Here is a 22,443-nt window from a genome sequence, read left to right as displayed (position 1 = left end):
TCAAAGATTTATTTTATAAAATGCTATTATCCTATATGTTAAATATTTAGAAGCTTCCTTTGTAATTTATTTGTGAATATCCAAAAATAAATATGTATTAGAAAAAAATCTTTTTCTTTCTATAGCAGTAAAAATGACTGACATAATATATAATAAATAATATAGTATTTTTCTTTTCCACAGCATGACAAATCAGATTTCCTGTTAAATAAAATGTTTAAAAAGCACGTTAAAAATGTATCTCAAAACTATGCAAAAATAGGGAATTTGCCTTGACCCTAAATCAAGTGAAAGTGGGAATCTTAAGTGAGTAACTAGGCAGCTTTTTGATCTGAGAATCTCAATCTTTTTTTTCCAGAAAGAGCTGGATATGGCAGATAATGCCTAAGGCCCATCATCTATGAGGAACCCTACAGGAAAATACGCATAAAGCTGGTGTCCTCTGCAAAAGTTGACAATAAGGAAATCTCATGCTGACTTACAGGAAAACAAAATGTAGCCTAAAAACTCCTAATCATGAGCATTTTTAGCCTAAATTAGTGTTACCTGTCTGTTAAAATAAAAACAATAATATAAAAGCTCTTCTAGGAAGCTGCAACTCAAGACTTAAGGAATTTCCAGAGAAGTCTCAAGGAAACCTACTATTTCAATACTTACATAGCTCAATATCTCAAAAGCAAACAATCCAGTTAAAAAAAAAAGGGCAGAACACATGAATAGATATTTTTCCAAAGAAGACATCCAGATGGCCAACAGACACATGGAAAGGTGCTCCACATCCCTCATCATCAGGGAAATGCAAATCAATACCACAAGGAGACACCACCTCACAGCCCTCAGAAGGGCTAAAATTAACACAGGAAACAATAGATGTCAGTGAAGATGTGGAGAAAGGGAAACCCTGTCGCACTGTGGGTGGGGATGAAAACTGGTATAGCCACTGTGGAGAGCAGTGGCGGGGGCGGGGGGGGCTCAAAGAGTTAGAAATAGAGCTACCCTGTGATTCAGCAATTGTACTACTGGGTATTTACCTAAAGGATACAAACATACTGATTCAAAGGCGCACCTGCACCCCGATGTTTACAGCAGCATTATCAGCAAGAGCCAAACTACACAAAGAGCCCAATGTCCATCAACTGATGAATGGATAAAGAAGATATGACATACGTATATGTGTGTGTGTGTGTGTGTGTGAATATTAGCAAAAAAAATGATATCTTGTCATTTGCAACAACATAGATAGATCTAAAGGGTATAATGCTAAGTGAAATAAGTCAGAGAAAGACAAATATTATACAATTTTACTCATACAGGGAACTTAAGAAACAAGACAAATGAACAAAGAAAAAAAAAAGACAAACCAAAAAATAATCTTAACCATAGAGAACAAGTTAGTTGTTACTATAGGGGAGGTGGGCAGAGGGATGGGCGAAATAGGTAAAATAGGTGACGGGAGCTAAGAATACACTGGTCATGATGAGCACTGACTAATATAGAGAACTGTTGAATCACTGTGTGGTACACCTGAGACTAATATAACACTGTATGTTAACTATATTGGAATGAAAATAAGTACCAAAAAAAAAGAAAAAGAAAAAGAAAGAAAGAAAGAAAGAAAGAAAGAAAGAAAGAAAGAAAAAAGCAAGCAAGCTGGCATTGCTTCATTAGCATCAGACAAATAAACTCTAAGACCCCAAAACATCGGGGCACTGAAAAATGTAAAAGCATTAATTAACCAGGAATATATAAACATTCTAAACTGGTAGGGACACAATAACATAATCTAAATAAGTCCAAAGTATATAGAAACCAAAATTGACAGAACTAGCAGGAGAAAGAGTCATATCCATAACCTAGAGGGAGATTTTTAACAAAACAGTTTCATTAACTGCTGGGTTAAGTAGACAAAAAATCAGGTCACAGACAATTTGAAAAACAACCAGCAAACTTGATTTAACAGACTTTTGGAAAATATTGCTCCCAGTAAGTTGAGAGTATACAATTCTTTTTAAGCACGACGAGACATTTATCACAATTGACCATGTGCTAGCCCATAAATCTGCCTCAACAAGAACTGATGTCATATAAACAATTTCTGAGCACAGTAAAATGAAGTCAGAAATAAAAACAGAAGAACAAAAAGTATCACAAAAGTCTCATTTATTTCAGATTTTAAAATGCACTTCTAAGCAACTCATGAAGGGAAGAATCTAGTATAACAGAAATCCAGAAGATACAAAGAACTGAAAAATATGTGATGGAGCTAAGTTAATGGGAGAAAATTCATCTCCTTAAATCCTTACTTTGGAAGAGAAGAAAAGCTCACGTTTCATAATGTGAATGTCTAATTTAAAAAGTAAAAGAAAAAAAAATAATAAAAAAATAAAAACTAAAAGAGCAGCAGAATGAATGTAAAGATAAAGTAAAACAAAATAATAAAGAGAGGAAATGAATAAATTAGAATACTTATAAAATATGATCAAAGAAACAAAAGTCAGTTCTTTGACAAGACTCGTAAGACTAATAAAACTAATTTTTGAAAGACTATTGAAAAAAAAAGCTTAAAAGATTAAGTAGAAATATTAGCAATGACAAAATCTATAACTAAAAATACTTTAGAAATTAAATTGGTCTTGGTGATATTATAAACACCATATGCTATTAGCCGCAGGACGGAAGGCATACGGATCCTGGAAAAATACAACTCAAGAAGAAATAGAAAATGTAATTAATCCTAAAGCCAGGAAAGTGATAGAGCAACTCCTGGGAGCCTCTGCCTTTTGCGTTCTCCTCTTCCTGTGAGCTGGAGTAGAGGATGGGGAGGGCGAGGGGAGGCAGCGATCTTGCCCCGAGGGGTTGTTGGTGATCTTGCCCCGGGGGGTTGTTGGTGCTGAGGCCTCGGAGCTGGGAGGCAGAGTCGGGCAGGTGATGTGGAGCCGCCCTGCCCGCTTACTTCTCTCTCGTTAAGACTCTTGCTATTTGGGGGCTCTGTGGTGATGAAGGGGTAACCAGGACGAGCAGAAACACCGAAAAGAGGACGAGAGAATGATTGTCACGACCCTCCGGCCTGTGTGTCTGGGCGAGGGGACCGGTGAGTGACTGAGCAGAGGAGGCGGAACCAGACAAGGCCCCGAGACTTTTCGGAATTAGTTAAGCTGGGGTGTGAGGTACACCATTTCGTGCATTTTTATATCCTTTAAATTCTTTCTGTTGCGTTTAATAAATGTGTGTCTATTTCACATATTTCATGATCAAGTGCAAAAGCCATTTGGGGACAAAGCAAAATGAATGTTTTCCTGCTTTAGGGAATGCTCTTGGAGGACGCTCGGAAACACGCTGCTGAGGGTGGAGAAGACAAGGTCCCCCGGAGAGCAGACGCGGCCGTGGGAGGCTCCCCCCGGCCCCCCGGCCCACCCTTAGCTCCAGATGCCAGGACTCCCATTTCGGGGACTCACAGATGGAAGACTCGTGGGACCAAAGCTCTTCTCAGCGGTCGTTTCAACAGCACAACGTTGTGTGGAAACAGGCCTGAGCGCAGACACCGAAGGAGCCGGGCCTTTGACCTTGACGACGACCGGGACCACGGGGAGGTCGTGGGCCCGGGCTGCTGCCGGGTCCCCTCTCCTCGTTACAGCGAATGTCAAAAAAATTCTTCACTCAGGAGTGAATTCACCTCACCCGCTTCCGTCCTGAATCGGGAAGTCCTCGGGGTGTGATTCCAGGCGGACCGGGCCGGCTGCTGCCCCACGCGCTCTCCACCGTGGCCGGACGAGCCCAGGCTTCTGCTACACACTGGGGGTGACAGGCACCCGGGTTCTGGACGGAAATGTGATCTCCCTGTTGGTCTAGGAAGTAAGGGGGCTACGGTTTCTTCTAGAAGCCCCACTTCTCCTCCCAGAGGCCGAGGACGCTGCCCCATCAGGAGAGACCACAGGGCACACGGGTGCACACGGCCCGCCCTGAGATGACCCGGCTGGCATCCGAGACCACGCTCGGCCACTGCAGGGGCCCGCACTGCCTGCCCGGCCGGAGGTGCCCAGAGCGCAGGCCCCACACACACACGTGCAAGAGCCAAACACGGGAAGTGGGTGAGCACCCAGGTGCTGCCGAAGGATAGGGGCGATCCTCTCACGGCCACACGGACACCCAGCCACCTGGCTGTGACCTGAGACATGTAGACATTACCCCAATCCAGCCAATCAGCACACCCTCCACGTCCCTCTCCGTCCTTCCTTCCTTCCTTCCTTCCTTCCTTGTCCTCCTCCTCCTCCTCCTCCTTCTCCTTCTCCTCCTTTTCTTCTTCTTCTTCTCCTTCTTCTCTTCTCTTCTTCTTCTTCTCTTTTTTTTCTTTCTTTCTTTCTTTCTTTCTTTCTTTCTTTCTTTCTTTCTTTCTTTCTTTCTTTCGTCAGACATTCAAGCACCATCACCCCACCTAACCAACTTCCACCATACAACACTGCCAAGTATACTTTAACTTTATACGCTTGGAGCTTATCCGTCTTACAGCCACAAGTTTGCACCCCATCCCTCAACCCTTGACAACCACTTCTTTACTCTTTGTTTTTATGAGTTTGACTTTTTATTTTCTTTAGATTCCACATATAAATGCTACCGCACTATATTTGTACTTTGCTGCCTGTCTTCTTTCACTTAGTCGAATGTCCTCAAATTTCATGCATGTTCTTACAAATGGCAGGATTTCCTTCTGTTTCCTTCTGTTCCATAACATTCCACTGAATACGCATAACGCATGTATCCATCCATCCGTCGGTGGACACGTTCTCCGTATTGTAGCTAATGCGAATAATGCTGCAATGAACATACGCGCAGATATCCCTCTGGGATCTTGTTTTCATTTCCTTTGGATCTATACCCAGAAGTGGGATTATCTATTATCATATGGTAATCCCATTTTTAATGTTTTAGTGAACCTCTGTACTGCCTTCTGTGGTGACTGCACCAGTTTACACCACCGAGAGTACACAGGGCTCCTGTTTCTCCACATCCTTGCCAACACCTGTTATCTACTGTCACTTCGATGCTGCTCTTTCTCTGTCATCATCTCTCTATAAACTACAGGACTTGGCTGGATGAGTGAAAGAAGACACGTAGGTTGTGTCAGGTGAGGACTGACATTGACCTTGCCACCCAATTTCACCCAGCATTGAATTGAAGCATAATCAAGGAGGATAAACTCCTGTTTACATTTGATAGACACCAGAAATTCTAGATTTGATATCCCCTAACTTGGCAGAACCAATGACCCTAGCCCATGATATTATGAACCGTGCTTATTACCGTTAATACGGCTCTTTGAATTCTTGGAGAACATTAAACAGTGTCCTTTAACATAATTCGGTTTTCAAAAATAAGGAATTTCACCCCCAAACTAAACACTCAATTAAAAAGCAATATTTAATTTGTTCAAAGAAATTTTTCCTTTGAACTTTTCCCTTTAGAGAACTACAAATTATATAAGATGAATGGAAAACAATTATCTTAGACCTTTCATTAAAAGCGAACCGATTCTCCGATTCCTTTCATTTGAAGATGCCTGGAGTTTAGAAATGGAGCTAGTATAAAAATCTGGGATATCTCTTTGAATGATACTGGTGCTTGTGAGGAAGGGAAAAATCTAGCAATTTCATTCTTCTTTTGGTATGTAAAAAAATGGAAATAATATGAGTGATGATGACTGGTCTCTCAGTTTTCTCACTGGAACCTGACAAATATATTTCTCCATGTACTGCCAGTGTCCTTTTAGTGTATTCCATTCTTTTTGTCCCTTTTCTTCTCAAAAAAATATTTTAACTTCTTTTGGAATCATGCAGGATTTACAGGCTAAGTATCTACCCACCACGTTTATTCTGGACACAAGTAGGAAGCTCTGCTAATCTTTGGGTCATGGCCTATGATAAGAACAGAACTTGGCGAGTCGTGGAAAACATCTATGTTTAGATATGCAGAATTGGAAGATGACTATTCTTTAATCAGTTTCTGGAATCTAAGGGACTAGTGACTATCCACCATCTTTAAAACCAACATGTAATCATCACCATCAGCAGCCAAAGTAATGGCAAAAATATCATCATCATCATCATCATCATCATCATCATCATCCTCATCATCTGCATCAGAAGTTTGCAGTTTTATTAACAAGAATTTTAGGGCTGATAAATTTTAGTTCCCAACCCTTGCTTTCTTTCCACCAAAAACGAAACTGATCTCCATAAATAGCCAAGACAATCCTGAGATAGAAGAACAAAGCTGAAGGTATCCCACTTCCTGGTTTCAAACTATATTACTAAGCTGTATAATCACAATACTCTGGAATTGGCATAAAAACAGACACACAGACCAATGCAAAAGGATTGAGAGCCCAGAAATAAATCCTCACGTATACAGTGAACCCACATGTGTCAAGGAGCCAAGATACCCAGTGAGGACATGTCTCTTCAATGAATGGTGTTGGGAAAATTCAATAACCACGTGCAGAAGAATAACATTGGATTCCTATCTTGTACTCCTCACAAATATTAACTTAAAATGAATTAAGGACCCCAAACTGTAGAGCTCCTAGAAGAAACCATAGGCACATACTCCTTAACATTGGTCTTGGCAACACTTTTTTAATGTGACACCAAAAGCAGGTAATACTTTCACGTATCTCTAATAAAGAACACTTTTGTAAAGTAAAAAGTCATCCTTTAATTTTTCTTTTACACGAAACTGAATTTTTATACCTTGAGTTCTAGAAAGACCATAGAATCATTGTTTAAAGGCCTTCCTTGCTCTCTTCCCCCAAACTCAGAAGTCAATCCTTATTGCCTATGATGTACCCAAATTGCCTTACTTTTGCCCCCCTGGAGAGTTATTCCTCCTTCTGCGTTCCCCTTCTCAAGCAGTGGCGTCACAGCCTACCTTTAGCGAGTTTATTCCAGCAAAGCGTCTTCTCTACGTTTCTCTCTCTTGTCTTCAAAGTCTGATTAATCAAAAAGTCCAGTTAGGTTCACACCCTCTGCCCTTCGAATTGTTGCCATGGTGAGTCTCTCAATGGCAGAACCTACCGTGCTGCTCTCTAGCTTCAGCGATTCCTAAGGTCTCTGAGACAAGCTCTGCGCTGTCGGCTGCCTTCACCAACCGTGTCTAACGCGGCCCGAGCTCTCCAGGCATCTCACTCACCACAACTCAGCCCTGGCACCTGCAGTACAGACGTTTCCTGAAGGAGCCCTGCTCTCTACATACTTGGGTCCTTGAATTCATTGTTTTTTCTAATTAGAATACCTCTTATCTTTCCACTCGTTAGTTAATTAACCAGGATAGGGATCTACTGAGCATCTACCCTGTGTTAGGGGACGAAGCGCGCCAGGGGATGAGGTGGTCAACGACGCAGACAAGGCGCCTGCATACACGGAGCCTGCACTCTGCTGCCGAAACGTGCTGTCTCCTCCTGGACTCACGTTCCTTTCGCTCGCACCCCATCCTGCGATACCCCGATTCAGTGAGTCCCTCCACCTTTGGAAGACTCAGCCGCTGTGCATGCTTTTGTCGTAGAATTTATTTATGTCACACATTTTTTTCTTTCTTTTTTTTTTAAGTCCATGTTCCCCACTAGACTCTGAGCTGCTTACAGTAAGGGCCAGGTCTTTTCACCAATGGACCCTCCTAAAATGCCGAGGACAGTGTTAGATGTCAGGTTGATTTGAAGGGGCTTGACCCAAAATTTAGGCATCGTGCCAGAAAAGTGGGTTTCTAAAGTTAACCGTGAGGAAGTTACTGTGTGCAAGGATATTCTTTCTGTTTATGCTTGCCAATTTTCATGATATTTAAAGCTCATTTGTAATGTATTCTTCTGTAATATACCTCACGTACTATTGATTTTCTGTTTTAAAAGAATTGTTTCTATTCCTAAAGATGATAATGTTCTCATAAATATATATTCAATACTCATCTTTAAAGCCCCTAACCCTTACACTGTAGCTAATGGCTTAAAACGTATCTTCGTTATTTGTATTCTGTTTACAAAGAAATCATTCTTTCCCTGAAGATTTCTGTAAATAGCAAGAAGGTTTTCTTTCTCCTAGTGAGTCGCAAGTAAATGCATTGTAGTCGAAGGAAGGACCATATGCCCCACTCCATTCCTAATGCCATGGTTACCAGAAAACCATTTCTATGCAGGATTATTTTTCAGTGGTCTCAAGATCTATTGCTCCCAATACAACTTAATATAGGATTTTTATATTGATTTATTGTGGGTGCAATGAATTCTATGCGATAGTTTACAAGAGTCTCCTTCCTTCCTTCAATAGCTAGAATGACTACGACTCCTTCATCTGTTTGACAAGAGCGATTCATAAATTCTGTACTGAATTTTTTACTGGGGACACTAAAGATAACTGGATTGTAATTAGGCAAATAAGAGTTGCTCTAAGTTTATGACCTGAAAGAAATAAGGATAGTTCTAGTGAAAATCAGGCTTTCGGGCTGATAAGATTTTACTAAGAAAATGAGACATTCTGAGACTGGAATTATATTTCTTTAAACTGCATATGCTAACTCCCATCACCATGAACTCAGTGGAAGGAGAAACTAATGATGCTAATCCTCAAACCCAAACATGTTTTCTACCAGAGTGTTGATTTTAGTCTATGTCTGCGAGGACTCATCAAACCATTACACCCGCTTTGACTTAGGCAAGGAAGGAAGTAACAGGTTTTAATGTGCATACATCTCAGGGCGCCCGGGGGGCTCGGCTGGTTGAGCATCTCGCTCTTGATTTCAACCCAGTCATGATTTCAGGGTCATGAGATCGAGCCCCGGGGATGGACTCCACACTGAGCTTGGATCCTGCTTAGGATTCTCTCTCTTTCTCTCCCCTTCCCTCCTCCCTTTCTAAAAATAAAAGAAAAAATGCATGCACCTCTAACGGCAGGTCTAAGATAATTTCACATATAATTATTTAGAAAGAATCACATTTAAGGTACCTTTTCTGGCTCCGTCTTGCTCGAAACTTTTCCTGCATCATTACCGTATCTGAAAAATAAATTGACCCAGTTTATAATTTTATTAAAATGTAATTTAGAAAATCCTGATCAAAATGTCAATATTCCTTACCCTGGAGCTGGTATTGTCTTCTCATTCCTCTCATTTGTTTCTTGTCCATTAACACTTTCTGCAAAGTAGTAAAGAAAAACAATTTAAAGGGTTATCAGCATGTGCCTGTGTGGGTGTGTAAAGATGCAGGCATTACTAGAAACTGAAAATAAATTCACCTGTACTGACATAACATTCATTTTAATAAAGCATTTTATAAATATAGATATCACCCCACCATTTTTCACTCCACCAGGGCAATTTATCAGAGCCAGAAATAACCACGGCCAAATGTAATAATACTCTTTCCAAATGGAATGTCGGAAGTAACGATTCCCACCATTATGCAGGAAGGTCGATTCTGTCTGAGAATCGGGGCCCATGAGAGGCGGGAGGGAGAGAGCTCCCTCAGGGGCTGGAGGCTCCGACGGGGATTCTCTCTCTATTTCCAGAGCATGTGGATTCAACCATTAGAGGAAGGTAAAATATGCGGCAATGCCGCTCCCTTGCATTAATACTGGGAACTACAGAAAGGAGAGAGTTAAATGCACGTCCTGCTGGTGTGGCCGGTGGAACCCACGCCAGGCCTCTTGAGCTTCTGCTGGGGCGCCATGTGATACCGTCGATCTCCAGTCCATGGTTGGTGGATCCACCGAGAGAGGTCATCTGAGTGGCCTCCACCTCCGCCTGGGCGCTGATGATCTGCTGGGCCACGGCCTCCACGATGGGCATCACCATGGCAGCGGTTGACGTGTTGCTGAGCCACATGGACAGGAAGGCGGTGCTGCTCATGAGCCCCAGCGTCAGCCTGGAACGAGAGGGCTTTTAGGGGGAAGGGCTCTCCAGCGTCCCCGCTCTGTGACTCTACTGGAAGGGACGCTGCTGCTGGGCTGGGGACAGTTTCAAGACACACGTCGGTTCGGGCTCCTCTCAGATGAGGAACCCGAGGATGGTGGAGCCAGGAGGGGACGGAAGCGGCATTTGGAAGAGGGATGTTCTTATGGGATGAGACTCTCTCACCCCAGGAGAGGGGTCAGTTATGACCAACTGCAAGTCAAACTGAGTGTATGACCGCTTACATGTCACGCCAATATCTGAAGGCCCTTGATGAGTGACACTTACCTTGAAATACTACTTAGATGAAATCAAATCAGTCTTTCAATTTAGGGCCCCTTACTCTTTCTTTGATCTTTTGGTCACATCTCTGTATTAGTATGTGTGCCAAGGAGGCACAAGGACAAGCGGAGAAATTAATATTTGTAAATCTACTTTTTACCTTTGCCTGCCCTGGTTCGATATACGGTAGGTGGAGGAGAATGGTTAAAATTGCCAGCTGAAACGCAGTGTCAGAATTTCCTGTAGATTCTATTATTTGTGCTTTCCCGAATTCGACACTCCTGCCTGTGGTCAAGAACTGGATGTGTGACATTGTCTTCTCTTATAAATAGAGTAGTTCTTCTCCCTTAAAAATAGCACCCCTCAGATTGTAGGGTTTTAAATCATATTTTTAAGCTTTCAAAATCACACTTGGGGAAAAAATATCCTCTCTTTTGAGTTGGAAATCCCAGAAAATCATTCAGAGGCAGATCTTTCCATATAGAGCCACTTATGAGATTCTGTGACTCCCTTTGTAGGTAGATCTACAAGACAAAGTCTGCACTCCAGGTTTCAACTTCAGATCAAGTGAATGATTTCTACATATAAAACTTTTTAGATACCTGTTTAAACAAGAAATGGTTCTCGATAAAAACTAAACTAGAAATACTTTTAATTTAAGACATTGGCAAGACGTGAAATCTTCCTGTAAAAAAAGATAGCGCGCAGATAAGCCTGCGTGGGGAGAATGCCTTCAAAGCCACGTAGTGGCACAACGGGGAGGACTCTGCTCCGCTGTGCAGCTCACTACCCCGTCCCTTGGGGTCACTGAACAGGTGGTCAAGGAAAAGATACACATGTCTATGGCACCCCAAGGGGCAGGAAACACCATTTCATCTCAAGAATGAAATTCTATTAATACATATATGTCATAAAAATTAAAGTAACGAATATTTTTTTTAAAAATTGGCTCATCTAAGTTATTTTTTGTATTTAACAAAACTGTTTGATTCATAAATGATAAATACAGATGAGGATATATTCTAGGAGGAATTATGCAACATGAATCAATACAATTTTCTTGTTTTCCAAGAAAAATGAGAAGGGAAGAACCACCTAAGGCTTTAGAGCTTAACGCTATGATGCAAGTGTTTATGACACTGGAAAATATTTTTTTTTAGCTCACATCCATGTTCTTAACAAGAGCTAGAATTAAAACTAAAATAGACAATGTAAAGGAAAAAAAAGTATTTCAGCGGGGAAAATCAGTCAACTGAGCGATTTCACACTCTGTAGATGAAATTTCTTAAGTTGGTTGTTTGGTTTCGCAGCGGTTCACTTAAAAAGAAGAATGTTCACCCTGGAATTTTCCTGCACACATCTGCATTTTGTCAGTCACGTCTTTGTCTTTGGTTCTGAACGTCCTCCCTGTGATCAGGGATGCTCTTGAACAAGCCTTGCATGTGAAATCGGCCAAATAAACGAGGTAGGCCTGAAATCTACTCTGAAGTCTCCTCCCGTCTGTTGGGGTTCAAGGCTGCTCACTGCGTGTGGAAGGCGCAGGGGTCCTGTGCACTTAGCCCAGCCTCCGTGTAATTAGACCTGGAAGCTCTTGCTGCTATTGTTTCCTCCTACAACACCAGGGCACTTTACATCCCTCTCATATTTGCAGAGGAAAAAAGGCATGAATTACACGGAGATATGAATGACTGCCTGGATGTGCATTACCTATTTAGCTATTTGCTCTGTTTGGAAAGCACACCTGGAACAGTACGGGGAGTACTTACCATGCTGGGTTCACACCCACTGTCATCACCATTCTCAGAGCAATCCTCTTGTGCAAGTTCCATTTTTCTATTGATGTTGCTAGACAGATGACTCCAATTAGCAGTAGGTGAAAGTCTTTGAAATAAGCAGATGCCACCTGAAATTATAAACCCATGATTATTTATTTATTTATTTATTTATTTATTTATTATTTTTTAATAAATTTATTTTTTATTGGTGTTCAATTTGTCAACATACAGAATAACACCCAGTGCTCATTCCGTCAAGTGCCCCCCTCAGTGCCCACCACCCGGTCACCCCCACTCCCCGCCCACCTCCCCTTCCACCACCCCTAGTTCGTTTCCCAGAGTCAGGAGTCTTTCATGTTCTGTCTCCCTTTCTGATATTTATTTATTTATATCGGTAGGAAAATAGTATTGCACAAGAAAGCATTGTCCACTTTGCTCTATTCAAACGTTACTACCTTGATGGAGCTCCTTCCTGCTTCTCGCACGGTTACTATTGGATCTGTGTCTTCCTATTCTGCCCCTTACCATTGTCACAGCTAGTTTTCTGAAGTGTAAATCTAATCACATCATTGTGCTCCTTGTACGCCTTCACTGGACTCCACGTCTTTTAAGACTTTATCCAAATTTCCCACCCAACATGTCTTCTTCTTCTTTTTTTTAAGATTTTATTTATTTATTCATGAGAGACACACAGAGAGAGGCAGAGACCCAGGCAGAGGGAGAAGCAGGCTCCATGCAGGGAGCCCAACGTCAGACTTGATCCCAGGTTTCCAGGATCACGCCCTGGGCTGAAGGTGGCGCTAAACCGCTGAGCCACCCGGGCTGCCCCCCAACATGTCTCCTAAGATTCTTCATCACCTAGTCCTATCTCACTTTTCCAGCTTAGTCTGTTAGTGCTCGGCCAACTTTTCCTACGTGTGACATTCTCTGGTCACAGAGATGCTCTAACACTTGCCTGTCATTTAACCTGGAATGACTCTCTTCTCTTTGGTGATCCAACATCTTCCTTCACGGATGAACTCAGGCGTCAGTTCTAAGATTCCTTCCCTGACTGTCCTCAACTTGGTTGGATGCTACTTCCTTTTGCCAGAGCACATCTTAATCTATACAGTGATCATTTATTTACTTAGTTATCCCCTTTATTAGACTAGACATATTTTAAAGGCAGAGATGTATCTTCCTAATCATTGAATTTGTGGACTTGGCCCATGCCCGACACACACTGGCACCCAGGAGAGATTGAATTACTAAGTCCCTAGACTCAAGCTTAGAGGTTATTAGGCGATAAAAACAAGTTAACAGACTGCAGTAAGGCATCATAGGTGGATGGGACATGTTTCTTCAAGGTAGAGTTGAGGCTCAAAGAGTAAGCGACCACCTTTTTCTAGGGGAATTGGCAAAGTCTTCTTAGAGGACCCGATACTCAAGTTGACTCTTAAAAGATGAATAGACATTTGAATTTTTCTCTTCTCATCTCTTTTACAGTTTTGCTCATGAAAATAAGACCCACTCACCCTATTATCACAGTCTGAGAATTCAATGAAAAAAATAAATGCAGAATGACTTCAAAAACACAAAGGAGCAGCAAGCCATTATTAGTAAGTACTTAAACACAGAAGGAAGGCCAGGACCATGAGACATTCTTATTGTGATCTCTTTAGATTATGCTAACAGTTGGCTGACTTGGTCTGTAAAAGGTCAGATAATAAATGTTTTAGACTTTGTGAGCCTTATTGTTTCTATTGCAACTACTCAACTTGTCTTTGTAGCAAAAAAAGCAGCCAAAGAAAATATGTAAATGGATGGCCATGGCTTTGTGTGTTTCCAATAAAATTTTATTTTAAAAGTTGGGTAGCGGGCTGGATTTGGCCCTCAGATTCATAGTGTGCCAATCTCTTAATAGACTATGTAAACAAAAAATGGCCTCTAGCCCAATTGTCTAAATGAAATCAATTGCAGTTTAAGGAGGAATTTTCACATTCTTTGCTTTTCATTGTATTACCCATTCTTTGGGTTTCATCAGGTTAGTGTATTTGTGGCACATTAGTCACAAGCATATGTGTTTCTTTATAGCCTACAGACATAGGAGGTAATAAGAGAAAATGCTACTGGTTTGAAAAGGCCACTGATATTTTTGAGGCAAAGTAGGCATGTCAAATAAAATTCCTAATGAAATTTGAAATCTATTTTTAAGATCAAGATAGTCCTATTTCTGTCTCAAAATGGGATTTCATAAAAAAAAAATTGCAGTTTTGCAATCACAGCACCTGGGTTCTCTCTTGGCTATAAAATGTACCAGTTCACAAGCTTTCTACAAGTCAATATGCTTGCCCATAAAAGTTTAATAATACTGCACATCAAGTTTGTGAATTAAATGAGATTTTTTAGAAAAGCTCTTAGTAATAATGCATATGATTAGAAATAATTCTATTATATCGTATATATTTTGCTGTTTTAAAAAATATTTATTTATGCTTTGTTACTAATTCCAATGGTCAAGTCCCAGTTTTCACATTAATTAACCTATTAGCAGATTTGACACATTTGATCATTGCCTCATCCTTTTTTTTTTTTTTTAATTTTTTTTTAAAATTTATTTATGATAGTCACAGAGAGAGAGAGAGAGAGGCAGAGACACAGGCAGAGGGAGAAACAGGCTCCATGCACTGGGAGCCCGACGTGGGATTCGATCCCGGGTCTCCAGGATCGCGCCCTGGGCCAAAGGCAGGCGCCAAACCGCTGCGCCACCCAGGGATCCCTGCCTCATCCTTAAAACATTTCTTCACTTGGATTCCAGGATTCCACACTCTCCTGGCCTTCCTCCTACCTCAATAACCTATCCTTCTCATTCTTCTTTGCTAGTACTACTCTTCTCATCAATCTCTTAATATTTTAGTTTTCCAGAGCTTGTTCTTTGACCTCTTTGATTTTTTTAAAGATTTATTTATTTATTCAGTTATGATAGACAGAGAAAGAGAGAGAGAGAGAGAGAGAGAGAGAGAGGCAGAGATCCAGGCAGAGGGAGAAGCAGGCTCCATGCCGGGAACCCGACGTGGGACTCGATCCCGGGACCCCAGGATCCAGGCGCTAAACCGCCGAGCCACCCAGGGATCCCCGTCCTCTTTGATTTTGTTTTGTTTTGTTTTAAATCTTCACTCACTCTCTAAATCACCTCATCAAATTTTAGGGCTTTCCATACCATCTATTTGCTTGACAATTCTCAAATCTGTATTTCCAGCTCAGGTCTATCACACAAACTCTGGACTCATTTGTATTTAACTGCCTAATCAACACCTTCACTTAGACATTAGTTATTTCAAACTTAGTGTCAAGCTTTGTACTCCCGGCGTCAGCCTCTCTTTTGCAGGAAGCCTACTCTGCTCATAGTTTTCCCCATTTCAACTGATGGCAACTCCATTTTTCCAGCTGCCAAGTCAAAGAGTTTTGAAGCATCCTCGAATCCTTTTTATCTTCCCTGTCATATGCCGTATCGAATCATACAGGAAATTTTGTTGGTTTTAATCTTAAAAATACATTAACAATAGATTCAATATCCCCATTACTATCCCTGCTCTGAATTACCACGGCCTCTCAACTGGATTATTGCAATAACCTGCTACCCGTTTCCTTCTTTCTGCCTTATTTCTCAACACAGCAGTCCAAATTATCCTTTTAAATAAAAGTCAAACTGATAATGTCACTCTTCTACTTAAAACTCACTAGAGGGTCTCATTTCATTGAGAGTCACACCTTTGAGGTGGCCTACCTTGGCCCTCGGGGGTCGAGGCCCTCTGCTAATGATCTCCCTGGAGATCAACACCTCCCTCCTGTCCTTACCTGCTCTCGTCACACCGCAGACACGTACCCGCCTCGACATCTTCATGGTGGGTGTTTGCCCTCAGCAATGGGTGTTCCCCCGATGGCCACACGACGAACTCCCTCATGTGTAAGTCTTTGTTCAAGTACTGACACCTTATCGAGGTCTACTCCGATCATCCTATTTAAAACTGAAACTCTCCTGATCTCCATTGTCCTGTTGCATTTTCTCATGACACCAATTACCTCCTAACTCACTGTAATTCACCTATACATTAAGGTATATTGTCTCTTCTCTCCTAGGAAGACGAGGACTCTTGTCTGTATTTACTCATTAATGTATTCCCAAGAGCCTAGCGCGTATTTATCAAACGACTGAGGAAATATGTGACATGACATCTGCATATGCATATGCACATATACCTCCACAGTTATGGGTGTAAAATTCATGTATAAACATATGGTCAATGACAATAATAATGATGTCTGTTTTGGAATATCTAACCGGGCACACTAAATATTTAGCATTTCAGATTTTATTCAACAGACACGAGAAAATTCAATACTTGTTGATATTCTTTGGTACAAGGTGCTCGGTAAGATATAGACATTTAGCATTGTCTTAATAAATACAGAAAGTGAGATTAAAACTATGGTGGCCAAAGAGGAGGCTGTGGAGGGCTCTGGGCTTAGGGGAGGATACCAAAGACTCACAATTGTCAATGGCTCTCAAGGAGCTGAGATTCAGTACGCTTCCGTGCGCTGGCATGAGAGTCCAACACCTTTGACTGTGGGTATTAAAATTCATAAGAACACTTGATGCATCGTACGCATTAGCATAACACATCTATATTGGCTTGACTCTCACAACCACCCCTGGATTGTGTGGCATTGTCATTCCCTACTCATACGTGGAAAAAAAGAAGCATTGCCGAGGGACAGATCAGGGTCATATAAGTAATTAGTGTGAATATTGGGTGGGTTTTTTATTATTATTTATTTATTTGACACAGAGAGAGAACATAAGCAGGGGAAGCAGCAGAGGAAGAGGGAGGAGCAGGCTCCCGGCCAAGTAGGGAGCCTGACGCAGGACTGGATCCCAGGGGCCTGAGATCACGACCTGAGCCGAAGGCTCAAGCGACTGAGCCCCCCGGGTGTCCTGAATATCAGGTTTTAGGCTCAGATCTTCTAACTCTCTAGACCTTTCCCTGTACCTTTGGTCAGATATTTCCTAGTAAAAGATCAGTCGTACTGTCTGAAAAGAGGATCACAAGGCTGAAGAGAAGTCGTCTACACTAAAAGACCTAAGGACTTTGATTTGCTGTAAATTCCCATTAAGCTTAAAAAATCACACGAAGTTTAAAATGAATTTAGGCTGAAATAGCGGAGGGGAGATAGACTCACTTAGCTTTGCAACAGTCCGAATGTGTCTAGAGTGGCCTATTCACTGCTGCCAGTGTGCAAATAATAGTGCTGACTCGTGTGCACCGAGCGCTCCCCACGTGACCCCCTACACTTATTAACTAGTTAATCTGTAAGCGTCACTGACGAACCAGAGGGGGTTCCAGGAAGGGGAGTGAAGATGCTGGTGATGCTGCAGGCAGAGGCCGTGGGGGTTGAGGAAGGGAGGCGAGGGCTGCGGACCATAGGACCGTGCAGACGAGCTGGGGAGGCGGCAGAAGGAAATGACAGCTATGGGCATCCAAGCAGCACTGCCCCGCGGAAGGCGAGGGGGCTTTTGTTGCTCTTGTTGGGTGTGTGCGTGCGTGTGCGTGACCTGGGATGTTTAGAGGAACGCTGAGCGTCAAAGTGACGGAGTTTCACACTTGAGCTCAATAAAGATAAGTGACTTGGGCCCCCGGGGGGCTCGGCGGCTGAGCATCTGCCTTGGGCTCAGGGTGTGACCCCAGGGTCCCGGGATCGAGTCCCGCATCAGGCCCCCTGCAGGGCAGCTGCTTCTCCCTCTGCCTGTGTCTCTGCATCTCTGCGTCTCTCATGAATAAATAAATAAAATCTTAAAAAAAATAAATACAGGTGAATGACTTAAATATTAAAAGTTTTGAAAAATAATACGCATTTTCGTGTGGGCTGTTGTAGGCCCCCACACAGGAAGCCTTATTTCCTGAGTGACCTCATCTGTCAGGAATCCTGGAGGGAAGTCCCCGCCTGGCGGCCAAGGTCCGGCTGGCCAGCGGGCGAGGCTGACGTCGGGGTGCCGGCCCGGCCTCCGCAGCCCGCGGGGCCAGGGCCAGGGTCCCTCTGGCAGCTGTCGTGCTCCCCGGCTCTGTCTCCTCTAACCTGTGGGCACGGAAGTGCCCCGACTCCGGGGAGCCGGTCTCTATCTCAGCCTCTCTCTAAACATTCACCCTCAGTTCTGAAGCCCGAAGAGCCAAGCATGTCCCCGCTGAACCTGAGGGGCCTCGGGGCGAACCCCCCAGGCCGCGGGGCGGGCCCCATAGGGACACGTCGTCCCCGAGAGCTCGCCAGGCCCTTCACCGGGAGCCCACGAGCACTCCCGGGGTTCCAGGGCCGGGCCCAGGCGCTGTGGGGTGGCGGCCGCAGCCCTGGAGACCCTGCCCCCCGCGAGCAGGCCGTGCAGGCCAGCGTGGAGGTCAGGAGGGAAGGGGAACGCAGTGAGGACAGTGAGGCGGATCTGAGATGCAGAGAGATGAAAGCAAAAGGAGGAAGGACGGCGTGAAAACGAGGGAAAACCCAGAAAGATTCTTGTCCTGCGTCACGGGTTGGTAAAAAGAAAAGTCTGCACCCCGTGGCCAGACAGGCGCCCCACGGCGTTGGGCTGTGGCCTAAGACCTGAGTCCACAGGCGCCGGACTGCGGGCCTGGTGCCCCAAGGACCTGGGCGCTGGGTGCTGGGCGCTGGGCATTGGGTGCTGGATGAGGGCACCCTGGGGCGGCTCCTCGAGCCGGGTGGCCAGGCCTGTGACGGGAGCCCCGAGGTCACCGGAGCCTCGGCCTGCGTCGGAGGTTGCACCTCCCGGCAGGACTAAAGTCCTTGCAGCAGAGCAGATGGGTCACACAGCAAAGTTCATTGGGCTTTGTCTCTGGAGGTGGCAGGAGCATGGACAAGAGAACACGGTGGCTTTGTCCTCATTAAACACAAACATTGCTTTTTTACATGGTGTAAAGCCAAACTGCTGAAAAGCAGCTGCTTATGCAGGATGTGAAAGGCTTGGTCCTGTCGCTGGGAGGTGGGTGCAGGTGGGTGCAGGCAGGTGGCAGGTGGGTGGAGGTGGGTGGAGGAGGGTGGAAGTGGGTGGAGGCAGGTGGCAGGTGGGTGGAGGTGGGTGGAGGAGGGTGGAGGTGGGTGGAGGCAGGTCGCAGGTAGGTGGAGGTGGTGGAGGCAAGTGGAGGCAGGTGGCAGGTGGGTGGAGGTGGGTGGAGGCAGGTGGAGGCCGGTGAAGGCAGGTGGCAGGCAGGTGGAGGTGGGTGGCAGGTAGATGGAGGTGGGTGGAGGCAGTGGCAGACAGATGGCAGGCAGGTGGAGGTGGGTGGCAGGTAGATGGAGGCGGGTGGAGGCAGATGGCAGACAGGTGGAAGTGTGTGGGTTCAGGTGGGTGGAGGTGGGTGCAGGTGGAGGCAGATGGAGGCAGGTAGAGGAGGGTGCAGGCAGGAAGATGGAGGCAGGTGCAGACAGGTGCAGGCAGGAAGGTGGAAGCAGGTGCAGACAGGTGCAGGCAGGTGCAGGCAGGTGGCAGGTAGGTGGAGGTGGGTGGGTGCAGGCGGATGGAGGCAGGTAGAGGCGGGTGCAGGCAGGAAGGTGGAGGCAGATGGAGACGGGTGCAGGCAGGTGCAGGTGGGTGCAGACAGGTGGAGGTGGGGGCAGGTGCAGGCAGGAAGGTGGAGGCAGCTGCAGGCAGCTGCAGGCAGGTGCAGGCAGGTGCAGGCAGGTGCTGGTGGTTGCAGGTGGGTGCAGGTGCAGGCAGGTACAGGCAGGTGCAGGCGGCTGCAGGCAGGTGCAGGCAGTTGCAGGCAGGTGCAGGCAGGTGGAGGCAGGTGCAGGCAGGTGCCGGTGGGTGGAGGTGGGTGCAGGTGCAGGCAGGTGCAGGCAGGTGCAGGCAGGTGCAGGCAGGTGCAGGCAGGAAGGTGCAGGCAGGTGCAGGCAGGTGCAGGCAGGTGGAGGCAGGTGCAGGCAGGTGGAGGCAGGTGCAGGCAGGTGCCGGTGGGTGGAGGTGGGTGCAGGTGCAGGCAGGTGCAGGCCGGTGCAGGCAGGTGCAGGCAGGAAGGTGCAGGCAGGTGCAGGCGGCTGCAGGCAGGTGCAGGCGGCTGCAGGCAGGTGCAGGCAGGTGCAGGCAGGTGGAGGCAGGTGCAGGCAGGTGCCAGTGGGTGGAGGTGGGTGCAGATGCAGACAGGTGCAGGCCGGTGCAGGCAGGTGCAGGCAGGAAGGTGCAGGCAGGTTCAGGCTGGTGCAGGCAGGTGCAGGCAGGAAGGTGCAGGCAGGTGCAGGCAATTGCAGGCAGGTGCAGGCAGGTGCAGGCAGGTGCAGGCCGGTGCAGGCAGGTGGAGGCAGGAAGGTGCAGGCAGGTGCAGGCAGGTGCAGGCAGGAAGGTGCAGGCAGGTGCAGGCAGTTGCAGGCAGGTGCAGGCCGGTGCAGGCGGATGCCAGTGGGTAGAGGTGGGTGCAGGTGCAGGCAGGTGCAGGCCGGTGCAGGCGGGTGGCCGCAGCCCTCCCACGCAGCCCTCCCGCCCCAGGGGCCGCAGCCCGGGGGGTGTGCGGCCGGGGGCGCCTGCGCTGCGGGTGCTGGGAGGGGGCGCGGGGGGCTCCGGGCTGGGTGTCGGGGTCCGGAAGCAGCCGTGGGGCCCCGGGTCCCGCGCGCTGTCCCCGGGGAGGACCCACCTCCTTGGAGGCCGTGATCCCGAAGAGCGGAAACAGGAGTCCGGGCAGCAGGGCGGTGACGGGCAGCGGCAGGGCCTCCGTGAGCCAGAGCGCGGCCACCACGGCCAGGGTGTAGGCGCATTCGGCCTCCTGCGGGCGGAGCGGGCGAGACAAGGTGAGGCGCGTGGCGCACCCGCACCCGCACCCGGACCCGCACCCGGACCCGGACCCGGACCCGCACCCGCACCCGCACCCGCACCCGCACCCGGACCCGCACCCGCACCCGCACCCGGACCCGCACCCGCACCCGCACCAGCACCCGCACCCGCACCCGCAACCGGACCCGCACCAGCACCTGCACCCGCACCCGCACCCGCACCCGCACCTGCACCCGCACCCGAACCCGGACCCGCACCCGGACCCGCACCCGCATCCGCACCCGCGCCCGCACCCGGACCCGCGCCCGCGCCCGGACCCGCACCCGAGCCCGCACCCGCACCTGCACCTGCACCCGCACCCGAGCCCGGACCCGCACCCGCACCCTGCCCCCACCCCCGCAGCAGCCCCGCCCCCCGCAAGCACTCCTGGCCTCCGCCCCAGCACCCCGCCCCCAAACCCCCCGGCCCCCCCCCAGCACCCCCCAAAAACGAGCCCAGAAGGCGGGAAGCTGCAGGACCCAAACCCTGGAGGCCGCGAGGAAGGCGACGCCAACCAGGTCCTCCTCCGCGGGGCTCCTTCACCTCCCCGTGGGGGGGGACCGCGCACAGCTCCGGCTCCCCCCGGAACGTGCGCCCCTGAGCCTGCCCCCCACGTGCACCCCCGGGCCCCAGAGTGTGCTCCCCTGAGCCTGCCCCCCACATGCACCCCGGTCCCGGAGCGTCTGTGCCCCTGAGCCTGCCCCCAACATGCACCCCCGGCCTAGAGCCTGTGCACCCCTGAGCCTGCCCCCCACATGCACCCCAGCTCCGGGCCTGCACCCGGTCACGGGCTGCCTCCCCCCCAGCCGGTCCCACGCGCTGCCAACTGCACCTCCCGGGCCCCGGGCCATGGCCCGCCTCTCGTGGGCCTCCCTGTCCTCCCATCACCAGGGAGATGTGGACCCAGAGAGAACTTTGCTGCTCATGGTCTCCGAGGAGGGAGGCCAGCACCCCACTGGGTGCCCAGGTGAGGGGATCAGGCCCTGAGGGGCCCCCAGGGTGAGGGCCTCCCGCGCCGCGTCCTGGGGGCTGAGCCCCTGGGCAAGCACAGGAGGCCCAACAGAAAGAAGATTCTTAGTAGTGTCTGTGAAGGGATCAAATTGTGCGTTTCTGTTTTAGGGCAATGATGGGAGAAGGTTGAGATCTGGATTCAGGGAGGGGGCGCGGCCTCACCCCCTCCCACAGACAGGACACACCCACAGCTACACGGGAGATCATTTCTCCTGAAAGACTCTACGAGTCGCCCAAGAAACTAAGAAATCCCCTAAGAAGCAGCTGAACGGCTTCCTTCGTCACAAAGGATGGAGGAGCCGCATCCAGAGGGACGGACAGACAGATGCGGTCCTACCAGACCCCCCATGTGCCTGCGGGGACCCAGCATTGGGAGGAACCTCGAGGTCTGAGGTTTCTTCCTGAGCAGTGGGAGGTTTTGCGCCCCACCCCAGGCGCCTGACTCCGGGATCTGCACCAGGGAGACCAGCTCCCCGAAGGTCTGGCTTTGAAAACCCATGAGGCTGAGGTTCCGGGGAACCGGGGGCTGTGGGCATGGAGAGTCCCCTCTGCTCCTGCCCCACTCGTGCCCCCGACACTGAGCCCCAACAGCAGTTTGAAGGT

At 47.5% G+C, this 22,443-nt stretch overlaps 1 protein-coding gene across 9 annotated transcripts in view; it reads right to left on the bottom strand.

The window, feature by feature from the left end:
- LOC140598490 (solute carrier family 13 member 1-like) overlaps window positions 1-22,443 on the bottom strand; it is a 106,763-nt gene that overhangs the window by 66,754 nt on the left and 17,566 nt on the right. For all 9 annotated transcript variants that reach the window (XM_072755159.1, XM_072755162.1, XM_072755165.1 and 6 more), the window contains exons 2-6: window positions 20,654-20,782; window positions 11,976-12,112; window positions 9,714-9,901; window positions 9,115-9,172; window positions 8,985-9,033 (exon numbers count right to left, since the gene is read on the bottom strand). In XM_072755159.1, the coding sequence (XP_072611260.1) occupies window positions 8,985-9,033; window positions 9,115-9,172; window positions 9,714-9,901; window positions 11,976-12,112; window positions 20,654-20,782 (561 nt within the window). The remainder of the gene's footprint in view (window positions 1-8,984; window positions 9,034-9,114; window positions 9,173-9,713; window positions 9,902-11,975; window positions 12,113-20,653; window positions 20,783-22,443) is intronic.

Source organism: Vulpes vulpes, chromosome 4 (genome assembly GCF_048418805.1).
Source record: "Vulpes vulpes isolate BD-2025 chromosome 4, VulVul3, whole genome shotgun sequence".
NCBI lineage: Eukaryota > Metazoa > Chordata > Mammalia > Carnivora > Canidae > Vulpes > Vulpes vulpes.
Note: the sequence above shows the minus strand (reverse complement) of the source record. Positions and strands in the feature narration are given on the sequence as shown.